Here is a 19,656-nt window from a genome sequence, read left to right as displayed (position 1 = left end):
CACTTAAACTAATTGTTCTTGAGAGACAAAGTTGGAAGATTTACACTTCCTGACTTCAAAACTTACTCAAATCTCCATAATTGAAACAGTCTGGACTGGCACAAGGATAGACATATGGAACTGAGAGTCCAGAAACAAAACCTTACATTTATGGCCAATTGATTTTTGACTAGTGTGCCTAGCCAGTTCAGTAGTGGAGAAAACAGTCTTTTCAACAAGGTGCTGGGACAATTGGATATTCACGTGCAAGAGAATTTAGGCCCTCTACCTTACATATATACAAAAATAAACTCAAAATGGATCAAAGACTTAAATCTAAGAGCAAAAACTATAAAACTTAGACAAAAACACAGGTGTTAGTCTTTGTGATCTTGGATTAGGCAAATGGCTTCTTAGACATGAAACCAAAAGCACAAATGACAAAAGAACAAATAGACAAACTGGACTTCATACAAATTGAAAACATCTGTGCTTCAAAGGACACATCAAGAAAGTAAAAACCCACAAGAATGGAAGAAAATATTTGTAAATCATATATCTGATGAGACACAGCTAGAATATACAAAGAACTCTTATAATTCAATAATAAAAGTACAAATCACTCAATTAAAAAATGGGCAAGGGATATGAATAGACATTTTTCCACAGAAAAAAATATAAATGGTCAATAAGCATATAAAAGATGCTTAGTATCAGTCATTAGGGAAATGCAAGTCAAAACCACAATGAAATATCCCTTCATATTCCATGGTGTGGAGAAACTGAACTCTCAAACCTTGGTGAGAATGTAAAATGGTGCAGTCCCTTTGGAAAAAGTTTGGCAGCGTCTCAAAAAGTTAAACATAGGGTTACCATGTGACCCAACAATTCCACTCCTAGGTACATATCCCAAAGGACCGAAAACACAAAAGACTTGTATATGAATGTTCATGGCGACACTATTCATAATAGCTAAACAGTGCTAATAACCCAATGTCCATCAACTGATGAATGGTTAAACAGAATATGGTATATCTATATAATAGAATATTATTTGGCAAATAAAAAAATAACTGATACATGTTATAAGATGGGTGAACCATGAAAACATGCTAAGTGAAAGAAGCCAGACACAAAAGAACACACATTATACTGACTCCATTTTTATGAATATCCAGAACAGGCAAATTTTATAGAGCCAGAAAATAGATTAGTAGTTGCCAAGGGATGGGGAGTATGGTGAATTGGGAGATACAGTGTTTCTTTTTGGGATGATAAAAATGGTAATGGTTGTATAATTTTGTGAATACACTAAAATGAAATGAATTGTACATTTTAAAATGGAAGTTTTATGGTATGTGAATTATATCTCAATTAAAAAAAGAAAAAGACAAGCAAGCATAGCATACCTTAAAGTTTTCCTAAACATAAAACAAACAAAAACTTGAACCCTTTTTTATGGCTTGAATTCAATGTTATCAATATTACCTTTTTCTTCTTCAACAATAATAATCATAATGATAAAAATAGCAGGTACTTATTAAGCACTTACTAGGCAGGCAGCAAGCAAGCATTTTATACTTGGTATTTTCTCTCAAATCATCTCAATGATCTTGTACATGGAGTTATTATCCCATTTTATAGAAAGGAAAATGAAGGTAAAAGAGGCTCAGTAATTTGCCCCAGGTTATATAAAGGCAATTAAGTTTGACTCCAGAGGTTCTATTATGCAATTTTCTCTTCCTTAAAACAGTGACTTATTGGTCTCAAGTACTAAGTTATTTTTCAATGTATTATGTTGTTTTTCTATCACCAATGAATTAGATATCATTTCAGGACCCAGTATTAAATAATGATCTTAACCTCCTTATCTTGTTGAGAACAGGGCAAAGACAAGGAAATTCCTATATGACAAGTTTTTATTTGTATCAAATTACAGAGTACCATAGGTAAATATAAGATTATAATTTGAATACTATAACTTATAATTTGGCAAATTATTTAATTATCCAAAGTTTATTACATGTTTGAGTATGCACTAAAGAGGTTATTTGGCATAACTTGGCAAGATAAATTCTTCTGTACCTTATTTGACCACTTATCATTTATATATGTGGTACACATATATGTATGTATACACATACACACATACATATATACATACACATACTCCTAAATTAAGTATACTCGTATAAAAAGCTGAAGATTGATGTTTTAGAATTAAGTCCTGTTTAAAAATCTATTATATTAAATCACATCTGCATTCAAAGCAGAAATGTAAAAAAAACTGATCAATTTGCTAAATACACATGAATTTACAAAGTAATTGAAAATGAAATAAAAATTTCCATTGAAATGTTATATTCCTATTTAATCAACATTTAAGTGGCACTATCAAACTATGGAAATAGACATTATTTTTTTAGGTTGTTGAGAGAATAAAGATTCTACTGAGAATTACTGTACCCTCCAAATTAAGAATGAATATTATTGTAGTAGGAAAAGATGGCAGATAATTTTCTTCTTTATTAATATGGGAATTCTCAGGAAGCAATCAGGGCAGTATCTGTTCCACTGGGCTTGGATTTCCTGCATTTCTATCAGTGGAAATCTGGCTTCTCAGGAAAAGTGCAGCCAGTCCGCCTAATTATGACGCTTGCTGCGTAGTGACCAGCACGGATGCATTCAGTCAGGGGCTTGTCAGAGACCAGCTGAGACAGAAAACCTGGAACACAGACAAAAGGGAAGAACATGAGTATTGTCTAATAGCGTCAGAAATGTCATGGTGGGTCAGGCCAAAAAGTGGTCTATGTACCTATCTCTTTCTTCAGTCTTGATAGTGTTAAACTCCAAGTGTTAGAGTCCATGTGGAAGAATTCTTCCCCCAAATATCATAGGTTTTCCTCAACATTTCTTTTAAAGAGCTCAAGTTGGGACATGACAATTCACCATCAAGTCATTCTAGTCTTTGTAAGCCAAAAGTATAATCACACTTTCCTTTAGTTTTGAGATTAAGAGGTTGTGAGTAAGAAATACCGGCCAAATAATATTATCTTGGGTCTTTACAGCTGAGAAGGTATTAGTTATTCCCTCACTCCATCTCTCTGGATTCCTTCTGTGTTGTTATTCCTAGCATATGCTTTTGCACAAAACTCTATTGTATGGATATCTCTCCAAGTACAAATTTAAGAGTTGAAAAGTTATAAAGGACCTTACATCTCCCTTTTACTCCCAGAAGCAACTGTGAAATAATTTCTATAGTCAAGTGCCATGGACTAGTTGACATTAAAATAAATGTGATAAAGTAGAAAATAGTGTTAAGGACTTCTGTTTCTGACCACAAAGAAATAAAATAAAAGCAACCAGATTTATCCTTTTCCAGAAACTACTAACATTAAAGACAAAGTACATGAAGGAAAGTTTTTCAAATACTGTAAAAGATTCATGAAGGGAGGGAAACAAATGGGGTAAACTATAAAATTGCTCTAGCTTACCACCTAGAGAGAGTTACCAGGCCACAACACAAGAAACCACAACCTAGGGAGAGTTCAACAGTCTCATTGAGTTGACAGGATGGATTTGGGAGTCTAAGTAGGACAAAATTAATAGGCAAACTGATCAGGGAAAAGAAGAGAGAGAAGATGTAAGTTGCCATTATTGAGGATAAGAGATGTGATGTCACTATAGAATCTACATACACTAAAAGAATAACAAAGAAACATTAACAACTTTATGCCAATAGATTTGGTAAATTAGATGAACTGGACAAATTTGTGGAAAGACACAAGTTATCAAAGTTCAGGAAGAAATAGATAGCCTGACTAGTCTTGTACTTACTAAACATATTGATTTTATAGTTAAAAAGCTTCCAATAAAGAGAATTTCAGGTCCAGATGTTGTCACCGGTGAATTCTACCAAATATTTAGGGAATAAAAATAGTATCAATGCTATACAATAACCTCTTTAGAAAACTGAAAATACTTCCCAACTTATTCCTTGAGGCTAGCATCACTCTGATACCAAAAAAAGAAAGAAAAAAAAAAGATGCAAATATTTTAAAGAAAATTTTAGCAAAGCAAATCCAATAGTATATTAAAAAAGATAATAAATTATTATTATCTTAGGAATGCAAGGTTGGTGTAACATTCAAAAATCAATCAATGTAATTTACCATAACTAAGAAAACCATAAGACCATCTAATAGAAGAAGAAAAAGCAGTTGGCAAAATCCAAATACATTCCTAATAACAACTTTCAGCAACCTAGGAATACAAAGGAACTTCCTCAACCTGATAAAGGGTACTTAGGAAAAACTTACAGTTAAAATCATTCTTAATGGTGGATGGTGGAATGTTTTCCCCTTAGGATCAAGAACAAGACAAAAATGTTTGCTCTTAAATAGTGTACTGTGCTGAACACTTTAGCTAGTACACTAAGGCAAACAAAAGAAATAAATAAAAGTTGGGGTGCCTGGTGGCTCAGTTGGTTAAGTGTTGGACTTTTGATTTTGGCTCAGGTAATGATCTCATGAGTTGTGGGATCAAGCTCCGTGTCGGGCTCTGAGCGGGCAGCATGAAGCCAGCTTGGGATTCTTTTTCTCTCTCTGTCCCTCCCTTGCTCTCTCTTTCCAAAATAAATAAACAGACATTTTAGACATTTTATTTTTTTTAATGTTTTTTTTTTTTGACAGAGAGAGAGAGAGAGAGAGAGAGAGCGAGCATGAGCGGGGGAGGGGCAGAGAGAGAGGGAGACACAGAATCCGAAGCAGGCTCCAGGCTCTGAGCTGTCAGCACAGAGCCTGACGTGGGGCTCGAACTCACAGACTGCGAGATCATGACCTGAGCCGAAGTCGGATGCTCAACCGACTGAGCCACCCAGGTGTCCCTAAACAGACATTTTAGAAAAAAAAGAAATAAATAAAAGGTATCAAGTGCTTGCTTTGGCAGCACATATACTAAAACTGCAATGATACAGAGAAGCTTAGCATAGCCTCTGAACAAGGACAACAAGCAAATTCGTGAAGTGTTCCATATTTAAAAAAAAAAGGCATTAAGATGGAAAAAGAAGGGAAGTTGTCTTTGTTTTCAGATGGCATGTTTGTCTATGTCTATGGTTCTCAATAGTGGGTAATTTTGCCCCCCACTGGCAATTTCTGGTTGTCACAGCTAGGGTAGAGGGTGCTGCTGGTATCTAATAAGTAGAAAGAGGGATGCTGTTAAATATCTTACTGCATCTATAATGCTGAGATTGAGAAATTCCTGGCCTTTGTAGAATATCTTATAGAATCTAGAAAAAAATTACTGAAACTACTAAGTGAGTTTAGTAAGGCTGCAGGGTACAAGATCACTATACAAAAATCAACTGAATTTCCATACTATATACACACCATACTGTGTGTGTATATATAGCAAGATATACCAGCAATGAACAATTAGAAATTGATATTAAAAATCACTTTTAACATACTATCAAATATGTGTAATACCTGATAAAAGTGTAAGACCTGCACACTGTAAATGACAAAACAATGCCAAGAAAAAGGAAAGAAACCTACATAAATGGAGAGATATAAAGTGTCTGTAGATCAGAAGATTCAATATTGTTAACAGCTCTAAGATATTTTTCTATGGATTTAATGTAATACCAATAAAAATTCTAGCAGACCTATCTTTCGTTTTGTTTTTTAAGTTTTTTTGGTTAAGTTTATTTATTTCGAGAGAGAGAGAGCATGTGGATGTGAGCAGGGGAGGGCAGAGATAGAGGGAGAGAATCCTAAGCAGGCTCCATGCTGTCAGCACAGAACCCAACGTGGGGCTTGATCTCAGGAACTGTGAGACCATGACCTGAGCTGAAATCAAGTGTCAGGTGCTTACATGACTGGGCCACCCAGGCGCCCCTCCAGCAGGCCTTTCTTATAGAAACTGTTAGCTGATTCCAATATTTATGTGGAAATGCAAAGGACTAAGATTAGTCAAAATACACCTTTGAAAAACAAGATTCCTTTAGTTACAACTTATCACAGAACTAAAATAATCAAGACACTATGCTATTGGCATAAGGATAAACAAACAGGTCAATGCACCTGCACAGAGTCCAGAAATAAACCTACTTCTATATCATCAACTGATTTTTGATGAAACTATCAAAACAATCCAGTGGAGAAAAGATAATCTTTTTTAAACATTAAAAAAAAATATTTATTTATTTTTGACAGAGAGAGAGAGAGAGAGAGAGAGAGAGACAGAGAGAGAGAGATTGAGAGCATGAGTGGGGGAGATGCAAAGAGAGAAGGGAGACACAGAACCTGAGGCAGACTCTAGGCTCCAAGCTGTCAGCACAGAGCCTGATGCGGAGCTCGAACTCTGGACCGCAAGATCATGACCTGAACCGAAGAAGGGACACTCAACCGACTGAGCTACCCAGGCGCCCCAAAAAGATAATCTTTTAAACAAATGTTCTTAGAACAGCTGGATGGCATATTTGAAAAAACAAACAAACAAACCACTTCAACCCTTATTTAACATCATCTACAAAAATTAATTTGAAATGGGTCACAGATCTAAATGTAAGAGGTAAAACCATTAAATTCTGAGAGGAAAACATAGAAAATCTTAGTGATTTGGAATTTGCCAAAAATCTCTTAAGTAAGACATAAAAAGTACAAAATTTTATAAAGGAAAAAATAACTGGGCTTTGTCAAATTGAACACTTTACACTTCAATAACAAGAAACAACACAATAAAGAATGAGCAAAAGTGTTGAACTAACATTTTAGCAAAGAAGATGAACAAATGCCAAATAATATATTACTGCCAACCTGCTAGAATGGCTAAAATTAAAGACTGACCATAACAAGTGTTATCAATGATGTGGGTGAATTGGAATCCTCATATACTGATGGTGGGAACATAAAATTATAAGACCACTTTGAAAACCATTTGTCAGTGTCTTAAAAAGTTAAACATACATCTACCATTTGACCTAGTCATTTTATTTCTAAGTATTTAACCCAAGGTCAGTGAAAGCATATATTCACACTAAAGATGTGTAGTGAATGTTCACAAAAGCTTTGTTTGTAATCTCCCCAAACTGGAAATGATCCAGATGTGGATGAGAAGAAGCAGGAAGGCAGGATTACAAAACAGCATGGGGGTAGTGGATATGTCTATAGTGATGGTTTCATGGGTGTATGCCTCTGTCAACATTTGCAAAAATGTACACTTTAAATATGTGCAGTTTACTGTATACCATAGTACAATAAAACTATAAAAGATGAAAAAAAAGAGAAAGTGTTGTAGTTACAAATAAGATAGGTCAAGAACAGAAGAATCTGGGGCTACTTTCCCTCCAGAGGAAACCTGAACTGTTGTAGCAGACTCAAATACTCAGAAGAATGGATGATAATGAGAAACTGTTCTGTAGCCAGACTTCCAGGCTGTTCCCTAGGCCCTGGCAGCCTGGTGGGGGTGAAGATTAATTGAGAAGCTGTGGTATAAAGACCTGTAGAGAGCATTATAAGAGATTTACGTCCTTTCTTCTCTACCTTTCTGACCACACAGCTTTTTTCCTGTTAGATGTGGGGAATGCTCTGTATCTAGTAAAATAAGTATTCCCAACCAAATAATAAAATTAATTTGGTTAATGGAGTGATATATTTTGAAGACATTTGCTTAGAATGTGAAGTCACTCCCTCAAGAGGTTTAGTAAGAGTATTTTATCATTGAGTTTTCAGGTAACAGTCAAAGGTCAATATTAACTTTCCGCCAAGCTGCGAGGCTAAAATGCTCAGCCCACACAGTGAATGGAGCAGACGCCAAATTCAGAGTCAGATCAGCTTACAATGGAAACACGTCTATTAGAAGCCTTATAAGCAACATCTGTTTTCCTCATTCCTTCTGGTATGATCTTTGTGAGAAAAAGGAAAGCTTATGTTTATGAAATATTTTTGTAAAGCATAAGCACCAGCATCCTCCTTCTAAGAGAATAGCTAGTTGATGACTGAAGTGAAGTACTCTGAAGAGACATTTGCTTTGACAAGTGGAAAGCCGGGATGCAGAAAAAAGCTAAGACCTTTGCCCTGGGTGAATAACAGTTTTCAATAATCTATTTAGAAAAACCAACTGAGGTGAACTACAGATGTTATATAATCAATTATAAGTGGACCCTTCATAAAGTAGCTGATGTGAATCTTTTTTTGTGTGTGTGAATCTTAAAAGTTATGTAAAATGGTTTAAATAAAGAGAACTTCGGTTTTATGAATCATAGGGAATCATTTTATCACATGGATAAATATTCTGAGATAGTTTTTTATTGTGTACAACGTACATAACCTAAAATTTAACATTTTAACTATTTTTAAGTGTGCAATTCATGGCATTAAGATTATTTTGCAATGTTGTGTAACTATCACTTCTATCGATTTTCAGAACTTTTTTATCACTTCACCAGAAACTCTATATTCTTTAAACAATGATTCTCTACTTCTGGCCTCTGGCAACTGCTCCCCTACTGTCTGTCTCTATGAATTTGCCTATTTTAGGTACCTCATATGAATAGGATCACACAATATTTGTTCTTTTGTGTCTGGCTTATTTGACTTACTGTAATGTTCCTCAATATAATTTTTTTAAATCAAAATATAGTTATTTTTTTAGAAATAGAATTTGGTGACTCAGCACTTACTTATAACACCCAGTGCTCATCCCAGCCAGTGTCCTCCTTATTGCCCCTCACCCCGTTAGCCCTTCCCCCCCCAACCCAACACCCCACCAGTAACCCTGTTTGTTCTTTGTATTTAGGAGTCTCTTATGGTTTGTCTTCCTCTGTTTTTACTTTATTTTTGCTTCCCTTGCCTTATGTCCCTCTGTTTTGTATCTTAAATTTTTTTTTTGCTTTTTTCTCTTTTAAAAAATTTTTTTAATTTAATTAAAAAAAATTTACATCCAAATTAGTTAGCATATAGTACAACAGTAATTTCAGGAGTAGATTTCTTAATGCCCCTTACCCATTTAGCCCATCCCCCCTCCCACACCCCCTCCAGTAACCCTCAGTTTGTTCTCCATATTCAAGAGACTATTATGTTTTGCCCCCTCCCTGTTTTTATATGATTTTTGTTTCCCTTCCCTTATGTTCATCTGTTTTGTCTCAAAGTCCTCATATGAGTGAAGTCATATGATATTTGTCTTTCTCTGACTAATTTCACTTAGCATAATACCCTCTAGTTCCATCCATGTTGTTGCAAATGGCAAGATTTCATTCTTTTTGACTGACAAGTAATACTCCATTGTATATATATATACCACAACTTCTTTATCCATTCATCCATCGATGGACATTTGGGCTCTTTCCATACTTTGGCTATTGTAGATAGTGCTGCTATAAACATTGGGGTGCATGTGCCCCTTCAACACAGCATACCTGTATCCCTTGGATAAATGCCTCATAGTGCAATTGCTGGGTCGTAGGGTAGTTCTATTTTTAGTTTTTTTAAACAATTTTTTAACATTTATTTATTTTTGAGACAGAGAGAGACAGAGCATGAACAGGGGAGGGTCAGAGAGAGAGGGAGACACAGAATCCGAAGCAGGCTCCAGGCTCTGAGCTGTCAGCACAGAGCCCGACGTGGGGCTTGAACTCACGGACCGTGAGATCATGACCTGAACGGACTGAGCCACGCAGGCGCCCCTATTTTTAGTTTTTTTGAGGAACCTCAATACTGTTTTCCAGAGTAGCTGCACCAGCTTGCATTCCCATGTATCTTAAATTTTTTTAATGTTTATTTATTTTTGAGAGAGAGAGAGAAAGAGAGAGACAGAGTGCGAGTGGGGGAGGGGCAGAGAGAGAGAGAGGGAGACACAGAAGTTGAAGCAGGCTCCAGGCTCTGAGCTATCAGTGCATAGCCTGACATGGGGCTTGAACTCATGAACTGCAAGATCATGACCTGAGCTGAAGTTGGACGCTTAACCAACTGAGCCACTCAAGTGCCCCATGTTTTGTAGCTTAAATTCCACATATGAGTGAAATCATGTATTTGTCTTTCTCTGACTTATTTTGCTTAGCATAATACACTCTAGTTACAACAACATTGTTGCAAATGGCAAGACTCCATTTCTTTTTCATGGCTGAGTAACATTCCATAGAATATATATACTACATCTTCTTTTTCCATTCATGAATCGATGGACATTTGGGCTCTTTCCATACTTTGGCTATTGTCGATAGTGCTGCTGCTATAAACATAAAGGTGCATGTGCTCCTTTGAATTAGCATTTTTGTGTCTTTTGGATAAATACCTAGCAGTGCAATTGCTGGGTCATAGTGCAGTTCTATTTTTTATTTTTTTTAATTTTTAATTTTTATTTAATTTTATTTTTTAGTTTACATCCAAGTTAGTATATAGTGCAACAATGATTTCAGGAGTAGATTCCTTAATGCCCCTTACCCATTCAGCCCACCCCCCCTCCCACACTCCCTCCAGTAACCCTCAGTTTGTTCTCCATATTCAAGAGACTATTATGTTTTGCCCCCCTCCCTGTTTTTATATTATTTTTGCTTCCCTTATGTTCATCTGTTTTGTCTCTTAAAGTCCTCATTTGAGTGAAGTCATGATATTTGTCTTTCTCTGACTAATTTCACTTAGCATAATACCCTCTAGTTCCATCCATGTTGTTGCAAATGGCAAGATTTCATTCTTTTTGATTGCCGAGTAATACTCCATTGTATATATATATCCCAACTTCTTTATCTATTCATCCATCGATGGACATTTGGGGTCCTTCCATACTTTGGCTATTGTAGATAGTGCTGCTATAAACATTGGGGTGCATGTGCCCCTTTGAAACAGTACACCTGTATCCCATGGATAAATGCCTAGTAGTGCAATTGCTGGGTTGTAGGGTAGTTCTATTCTTAGTTTTTTGAGGAACTTCCATACTGTTTTCCAGAGTGGCTGCACCAGTTTGCATTTCCACTGAATATAATTTTTTAAGTTAGAATTAAAAAAATTTTTTTCTAACGTTTATTTATTATTGAGAGACAGAGAGAGACAGAGCATGAGCATGGAAGGACAGAGAGAGGGGGGGAGACACAGAATCCAAAGCAGGCTCCAGGCTCTGAGCTGTCACCACAGAGCCTGATGTGGGGCTCGAACTCACAAACCACAACATCGTTACCTGAGCCTAAGTTGGATGTCCAATCAACTGAGCCACCCAGGCGCCCCTAAGTTAGAATTTATTATTTTTTTTGCATTTATTTATTTTTGAGAGACAGAGTGAGACAGAGAGTGAGCAGGGGAGGGGCAGAGAGAGAAGGAGACACAGAATCTGAAGCAGGCTCCAGGCTCTGAGCGGTCAGCACAGAGCCTGATGCAGGGCTCGAACCCACCAACCATGAGATCATGACTTGAGCCAAAGTCAGATGCTCAACTGACTAAGCCACCCAGGCGCCCCTCTAAGTTAGAATTTTTAATTATTACCTAACCTAAAGTATATTCTGAATAAAAACCTTTATTTGGAAATAATTTCAAATTCACAGAAAAGTTGCAAGAATAAAAATAATGTGAATAGCACCTATATATCCTTTACCCAGATGCACTTAATGTTAACATTTTGCTCCTTTGTGGATATATACCCTCTCTTTATATAGGTTTTTCCTATATAAACTTTCTCCATTCGAGAGCAAGTTGCATTTATCATGGCTCTTTACCTTTAAATACATCAGTATTTCTTCCCGAGAATATGGCTATTCTCATATACAACTACGGTTATCAACTTCAGTAACACAGTTAGAATACTGTTATCTAATCTTACTCTCCATATTCCAGTTTTGTCAAAGACTCAATAATATTCTTTTTTAAAGATTTTTTTTATTCTTAAGTAATCTCTACACTCACGGTGGGGATTGAACTCACAATCTTGAAATTAAGAGCAGCATGCTCTACTGCTTAAGTCAGCCAGGTGCCCCCCAATAATGTTCTTCATAGCACTGTATTTCCTTCCAGCATATAATCTAGTACAGGGTTTCTTGTGCTTTTGGTCTTCTTTAATCTCAAACATTTCCTCAGTCTTTCTTTGACTTATGAGACAGGGACATTTTTGAAGCATATATTCTCATTTGGGGTTTATCTGATATTTCCTCATGATTTAATTTAGAATATTCATTTCTGGTCAGAATATTACAAAATTATGTTGTGTCCTTCTCAGGGTATTATATTTTGAAGCACATTATGTCCAGTTGCTAGTCACTGGTGATGTTAATTTTGATCACCTGGATGTTTATATACTTTCCAATGCTTTGCAATGACAAAGAATGCCACAGTATTTTTTTGTGTAGATATTTTTGTGTTGGTGTAGGGGGGTGTATCTTCAGGATAAATTTCTAGAAGTAGAATTTCTGGGTAGAAGAGTAAATATGGAAGCAGTTTTGTTAGATACAGCCAAATCCTCCATTTTATATTTCCACTAGCAATGTTTAAGTGTGCTTGTTTCCCCACAACCTCACCAACAGAGTGTGCTGTCAAGCTTTTGAATTTTTGCCAGTGGGTTAGAAATGATATCTCAGTGTAATTTTAATTTGCATTTCTCTTATTATGAGTGAGGCTGAACATCCATTTATTTACTTATTCATTTACTTACTTATCTAAAAATATTTATTTTGAGAGTGAGCTCGTGCACACAAGTGGGGAGGGGCAGAGAAAGAATCCCAAACAGGCTCTGCGTCATCAGCACACAGCCCGACATGGGGCTCAAACTCACAAATCGTGAGATCATAACCTGAGCCGCAATCAAGAGTTGGATGCTTAAGTGACTGAGCTACCCAAGCACGCCTGAACATCTCTTTACATGTCTAAAGAACAAATCCCTTTCTCTGAATTGTTTGTTGTTTTCCTATTCTTCTAAAGGATTTTTGGTCTTCTGCTACTTTTAAAAGTTATTTACATTTTGGGGATATTGTTCTAATAAAGTATTTTCTTAGGCAGGGAAAAATATCAACAATAACAGTATGCTATTAATATATACAAATACTGTGTCAGCAAAGAAACTAAAATGCTTATTCATACCTTATTCACTGAATGTGGTGAATTTGAGAGTGTGGTTGGCACACACTATAGCAGATAAATATGGCTTGCAGATATATATCAAAAAAGAAGTTTCCTCTCTTTTACTAATGACTTTGGGCCTATCAGGAATTCAACAAGAAAATCTTAAGTAGCTGACTTGGCATGTGTGCTCCACATGAAAAGTCCCCTAGGAGCCCTTTTTCCTGGTGCCTTTTTCTGGTTCTTATGGTCCTTATCAGTACATTATCTTGATAATGGAGGGTAAGGCTCTGTATATATGCCTTCCAAAATAGTCAAGAGAACAGAAACAGGAGGTGTAACACTGAAGAATAAGAAATATCAACATAGATTTCCAACCAGGAACTCATATGCTGAGCCAGTTGTTCTTGCCTTTCTACTTTGGTTCCTTCTCTCTGGGATCTGTATAACTCCTTTCTAATCCTTCTATGGATTAGAAGGCTTATCCCATGACCTCTGGACTTTTCTGAAATTTGGGTTATTTCGTGGACCTTAGGTCTCCAGCTGTTGAGGCATATGGTAGGTGAAGGTTTCTCACTGACAATGAATTTGGTTCCTAGGGCTAGTGTTGGCTGGCTCTGAATCTCACAACAATCACAGATCCAGAGCTATCAGAATAAACCTCTGTCCATTAGCAATTAATAACGCTTATTACCTTCTGGTTACTTTCATTTGGATTTTTCTTTTCCTGATGTTAAGGAGAACAATCCATTTCAGCATAAATGAATGTAGTGTCTGAGATGAGACCCACAACATGGGTTTAAACTGTGCAGAGAGGAGGCACTAAGCTAGTTTCGTCAAAGCACATAGAGGTGGGATGGCTGGTAGGGGCAAAAGGCAATATAATTTCCTACCTTAATTTGTCCATTTCATGTAGTTACTGTAGAAGAGATATAATACCTAGAATTTTCTCAGTGTCTTTACAGAAAAGTGATAAATATTGTCAGTAGGTAAGAAAGCTTTAATCAAGAGACTTAAGAGCTAGGGACATTTTAGAAAGAAATGAACAAAGTCTGTAAATCAATTTTTTCTTTTTCATATATAGTTCCTTCACCAATAGTTGTCATGGTGGGTAAAACTAAAAGCCCAGTAGACTCCATTATTGTTCATTCAACAATAATGTTGAATTGTGTTCAATGTTGAACAATATTCAATGTTGAACAATGTTCAACAATGTTGAACAATATTGTTCGTTCACAACAAAAAGAATGACTTAGCTTTTTCTGGTTGTCATCAAATAAGAAAGCTGTACCACACAGACTTTATGAACTTGGAAGAATTAAAGTTTGTTTTTTGTTTTTGTTTAAGAAAAAAATTTTTTAACGTTTATTTATTTTTAAGAGATAGAGACAGAGCATAAGTGGGGGAGGAAAAGAGAGGGAGACACCGAATCCGAAGCAGGCTCTAGGCTCGGAGGTGTCAGCACAGAGCCCGATGTAGGGCTTGAACCCACGAATTGTGACATCATGACCTGAGCTGAAGTTGGACGCTTAGCTGACTGAGTCACCCAGACGTTCCTGTTGATTGATTACTGATTTAATTTCATTGCTAGTAATCACTCTGTTCAAAATTTCTATTTCTTCCTGATTCAGTTTGGGAAGTTTATATGTTTCTAGGAATTTATCCATTTCTTCTAGGTTGTCCAGTTGGCATATAATTCTTTATAATATTCTTTTAAAATCCTTTGTATTTCTGTGGTGCTGGCTTTGTTTCTCCTTCATTTCTGGTCTATTTATTTGAGTCCCCTCTCTTTTCTTCTTGATGAGTTTAAAAGCTTATGAATTTTGTTGATCTTTTCAAAGATGGAGCTTCTGGTTTCATTGATCTGTTCTATTGTTTTTTAAGTCTCTATTTCACTTATTTCTGCTCTAATCTTTATTATTTCCTTCCTTCTACTGGTTTTGGGCTTTATTTGTTCTTTCTTTTCTAGTTTCTTTAGGTGTAAGTTTAGGTTGTTTACTTGAGATTTTTCTCAGTCCTTGAGGTAGACCTGTATTGTTATAATCTTCCCTCTTAGAACAGATTTTGCTGCATCCCAAAGATTTTGGACAATTGTGGTTTTGTTTTCATTTGTCTCCATGTATTTTTTCATTTCCTCTTTGATTTCCTGGTTGACCCATTCACTGTTTAGTAGCATGTTATTTAGCCTGTATGTATTTGTGCTCTTTATGGATTTTTTCTTATGTTTAATAAAGAAAAGATAAATAAACAGAAAGGAATCCAAACATAATACTAAAAATAAGGCATCAAACTACAAGGGAAGAGAGCAAGAGAAGAAGAAGAGAATAGAGAAGAAATACAAAAAAAATCAGAAAACAAGTATCAAAATGCAATAAGTACATACTTACCAATAATTACTTTAAATGTAAAGGGACTAAAGGCTCCAGTCAAAAGGCATAGGGTGACTGAATGGATAAATAAACAAGACCCATCTATATGCTGCCTATAAGACATTCACTTCAAACCTAAAAACACATGCAGATTGGAAGGGAAAGGATGTAAAAACAATTACCATGCAAATGGAAGCAAAAAAAAAAAAAAAAAAAAGCCAGGGTAGCAATGCTTATATTGGACAAAATAGACTTTAAAACAAAGACAGTAACAAGAGACAGAGGAGGACAGTACATAATGATAAAGGAAACAATCCAAGAATAAAATATAACAACTGTAAATACCTATGCACCCAACATGGAAGCATCTATACATAAAGCAACTATTAACAGACACAAAGGGGGGGAAAAAAAAACAGATGCAAAGGAAGAAAGTGACAATAATACAGTAACAGTAGGAGACGTTAACACTCTACTTACATCAGTGGATAGATCCAGACAAAAACCAACAAGGAAACAGTGGCTTTGAATGGCACATTGGACCAGATGGACCTAATGTATATATAGAATACTTCATCCAAAAACACCAGAATACACATTCTTTTCAAGTGCACATGAAACATTCTCCAGGACAGATCACATGTTTGGGCACAAAACAAGTCTCAATAAATACAAAAAGAATAAAATCTTATCATGCACCTTTTCTGACTATGATGGAAAAATGAACTTTTAATAATTCATCTTTTACAAGTGTTAGCATCTTATATTATTCTCAAATTGCTTCTCCAATGATACTGCATAAGTACATATCAGTGATTATCTCTTTACTTCTTGCACAGTCCCCAAAGACTTTTAATATATAGCAGACCACAATATGTGTATGGAGAGTAAAACATTTTTTTTTAAGTTTAATTATCTTGGGGCGCCTGGGTGGCTCAGTCGATTAAGCGTCCGACTTGGGCTCAGGTCGTGATCACGCGGTTTGTGAGTTCAAGCCCTGCGTCGGGCTCTGTGCTGACAGCTTAGAGCCTGGAACCTGCTTCAGATTCTGTGTCTCCCTCTCTCTCTGCCCCTCCCCTGCTCACTCTCTTTCAATAATAAATAAACATTAAAAAAAAAAGTTTAATTATCTTGAGAGAGAGAGAAAGAGAGAGCATGCACATGTGAATGGGAGAAAGGCAGAGATAGAGGGGGAGAGAGAGAGAATCCCACACAGGCTCTGCATTGTCATCACTGAGTCTGACATGGTGGCTTGAACCCACAAACCTTGAGATCATGACCTGAGCCAAAATCAAGAGTCGAATACTTAATTGACTGAGACACCAAGGCACCCTGGAGAGTAAAACATTTTCTTTTAAGTTTATTTATTTTGAGAGGGGGGTGATGTGAGGGGCAGAGAAAGAAGGAGAGAGAGAATCCCAAGCAGGCTCTGTGCTGAAAGCATAGAGCCTGATGCAGGGCTTGATCTCATGAACTGTGAGATCATGACTTGAGCCAAAATCAAGAGTAAGACACTTAACTGAATGAGTCACGCAGATGCCCCGAGAGTAAAACATTTTAAAGCATTTGTAGAATATACATAATTTTCTTTAAAAATCACATTTTATGCTGTTTAAATTCTTATACATTTAGACAGTACTTTGTTTACCTGACAATATATACAAATGTACATGTGTTTGAAGTAGTTTTTAAGCCATGTAATTCACTAACAATGTGAAACAGAGTATTATCTCAGGCACAAGACTTCAAGCAATAGCAGCTGCCATGGTCATGCATATTACATGTACAATGACCACCCCTCATGACTTCACTACGAGCCTATTTAGTTTAATAAAGCAAGGAAAAAGATTTTTTTCCTGATTGTAAAAGTAATAACCCACAGATGTAGAAAAAGTAGAAAAAAAACCCCAGCAGAATTAAGAAGTAAATAAAACACACACATAGTCCCATTATAAAGAATAATCAATGCTATTTAATATAGCATGGAGAGCCTAACAAGAGTAATAAGACTAAGAAAAAAAATTAAAAAGTGTAAAAATCAAAATAAACTTGTCATTATTTTCAGTTAAGAATATTCTACATAGAAAACCCCAAATAGTCTATAAATTATTGGACTTAAGAGATTTTGGGAAGATTGCTGGCTATGAGAAAAATATATCAGTAACACAAAGACAAAAGAAATTTGAAAAAAGATACAAAAGCAACACAAATTATGCCAGTCTCAAATGAAGAAAATTATAAGCCCTTATCAAAAAACATTATAATGACCTAAATAAATAGAGAGATATGCCAGGTTCTTGGATTAGAAGATTGATCAATACAAATTCAATTTTTTGTTTTTTTTTTTAATGTTTTATTTATTTTTGAGAGAGAGGGGGAGAGACAGAATACGAGTGGGGGAAGGGAAGAGAGAGAGAAGGAGACATAGAATCCATGAAGCAGACTCCAGGCTCTGAGCTGTCAGCACTGAGCCCAACGCGGGGTTAGAATTCATGAACCTGAGACCATGACTTGAGTCGAAGTAGGACGTTAAATCAACTGAGCCACACAGGCGCTGCTGATTAATGTAAATTCACAGTCTCAACAAGGTTTTGAGGAACTGACAAGTTGATTCTAAAATCTGTATGAAAGGGGTGCCTGCATGGCTTAGCCAGCTAAGCACTCTGGATCCTGGCTCAGGTCATGATCTCACAGTTCGTGAATTCGAGCCCTGCATCATGCTCTGTGCTGACAGTCTGGAGCCTGTTTGGGATTCTCTCTCTCTCTCTCTCTCTCTCTCTCTCTCTCTTCCTCTCTGTATGTTCCTCTCATGTTTTCTGTCTCTCTCTCTCGAAATAAACTTTAAGCTTTTCTAGAGGAAACATAAGATGCTCAACCTTATTAGTAATGAGGGAAAATGCAAATTAAAACAACAAAAAGATTCTACTATACATCCACTGGATTAGCAAAAACTTAAAAGTTTGACTATACCACTTGATGATGATGCCTTGTAATCTTTGTACAGACCTGATAGGAGTTAAAATTGGGAGGAGTGAGTTGGGTAAATGATTTGGCATTACCTAGTAAAGGTGACCAAGCATTTTCACAACTATGTATACATCCTAGAGAAACTCTTGCGTTAGGTAGGACACATGTATCAGAGTATTCATAGCTACATTGGTAATAATAGCTAAAAGCTAGAAACAACTAGAGTGTCCATTAACCACAAACTGAATTCATCATAGCATATTCCTATGATGGAATTCAATAAAGTATGTATGCGAACATAGGTAAGTTCTCACATTGTTTAGGAATATATTAATATGTCATAAATTTAAAATAAAAGAAAACAATTAGGAAATAGTTATTTCTGGTGCAGGGGAACCAAATTGGGGTGAGGTATACAGGGGCTTTAAAGATATTAGCAGTAAAGAGGCAAAAGTATTAGTAAATGTTCTCTTTCTCAACTGGGTTGTAGGTAGAGGCCTCTTCATATTATTATTATTTGTATTTGATTATACATTTTATCTATTACTTTATAAAATGTGCCACTTCAAAACTTAAAAAAATTAGTAAATAACAACTTTTAACATTTCTCTGTATATCTGCCAAGATGTATAAACATATGTATACACATGTATGCATATATATGTGTCCCTGTGTGTATATATAGTGTATATATACATACATATGTATCTTGATATCATACTATTAGATATTGTTATGTAGCCTTTTTTCACTAAAAATATGTTATCTAGACAATGTGATACCATTTTTCACTTAAGAGGTTAGTAAAGATAAAAATAGTTAATACATTGTGTTATCAAAGAGAGTGAACATAATTATATACTGGAGTGTAAATGAGCACTCTTTTTGAAGGGCACTTAGGCAGTGTCTATCAAAACTACAAGTGCACAGGGGTGCCTTGGCTGGCTTCAGTTGAAAGAGCATGCAACTTTTGATCTTGGGGTCGTGAATTTGAGCCCCATGTTGGGTGTAGAGATTACTTAAATAAAACTTAAAAAAACAAACAAATAAACAAACAACAACTTTAAGTGTACAAAGCCTTCAAGCTCAGCAATTCTACTTCTAAAAATTCAAAGTGGCCTCTAAGCTATATATATGCATATACGTGTACAAAAGCGTAAGTACAAGGACATCCATTACAGCATTGTTTGTAATTAAAATGACCAATTTAATATTAATACTATACTGTAATATACAGTCTATATTAAAGTATCCTCACTTGTCACAGTAATATCCTTTATAGATTTTTTTGTCTGCTTCAGAAT

The 19,656-nt window shown here is 35.8% G+C and overlaps 1 protein-coding gene and 1 non-coding gene across 3 annotated transcripts in view; one reads left to right on the top strand and one right to left on the bottom strand.

The window, feature by feature from the left end:
- Positions 1–1,140: 1,140 nt before the first annotated feature.
- ADK (adenosine kinase) overlaps positions 1,141–19,656 on the bottom strand; it is a 521,304-nt gene continuing 502,788 nt past the window's right edge. For both annotated transcript variants that reach the window (XM_047825350.1, XM_047825351.1), the window contains exon 11: positions 1,141–2,704. In XM_047825350.1, coding sequence (XP_047681306.1) covers positions 2,580–2,704 — 125 coding nt within the window. In that variant the 3' untranslated portion in view covers positions 1,141–2,579. The remainder of the gene's footprint in view (positions 2,705–19,656) is intronic.
- On the top strand, positions 4,911–5,017 carry LOC125148498 (U6 spliceosomal RNA). The gene has a single exon (XR_007145581.1). It is a non-coding gene; the product is annotated as a U6 spliceosomal RNA (small nuclear RNA).

The sequence above is a fragment of the Prionailurus viverrinus genome, chromosome D2 (genome assembly GCF_022837055.1).
Source record: "Prionailurus viverrinus isolate Anna chromosome D2, UM_Priviv_1.0, whole genome shotgun sequence".
NCBI lineage: Eukaryota > Metazoa > Chordata > Mammalia > Carnivora > Felidae > Prionailurus > Prionailurus viverrinus.
The sequence above is the reverse complement of the archived record's forward strand: the minus strand, read 5'-3'. Positions and strand labels throughout refer to the sequence as shown.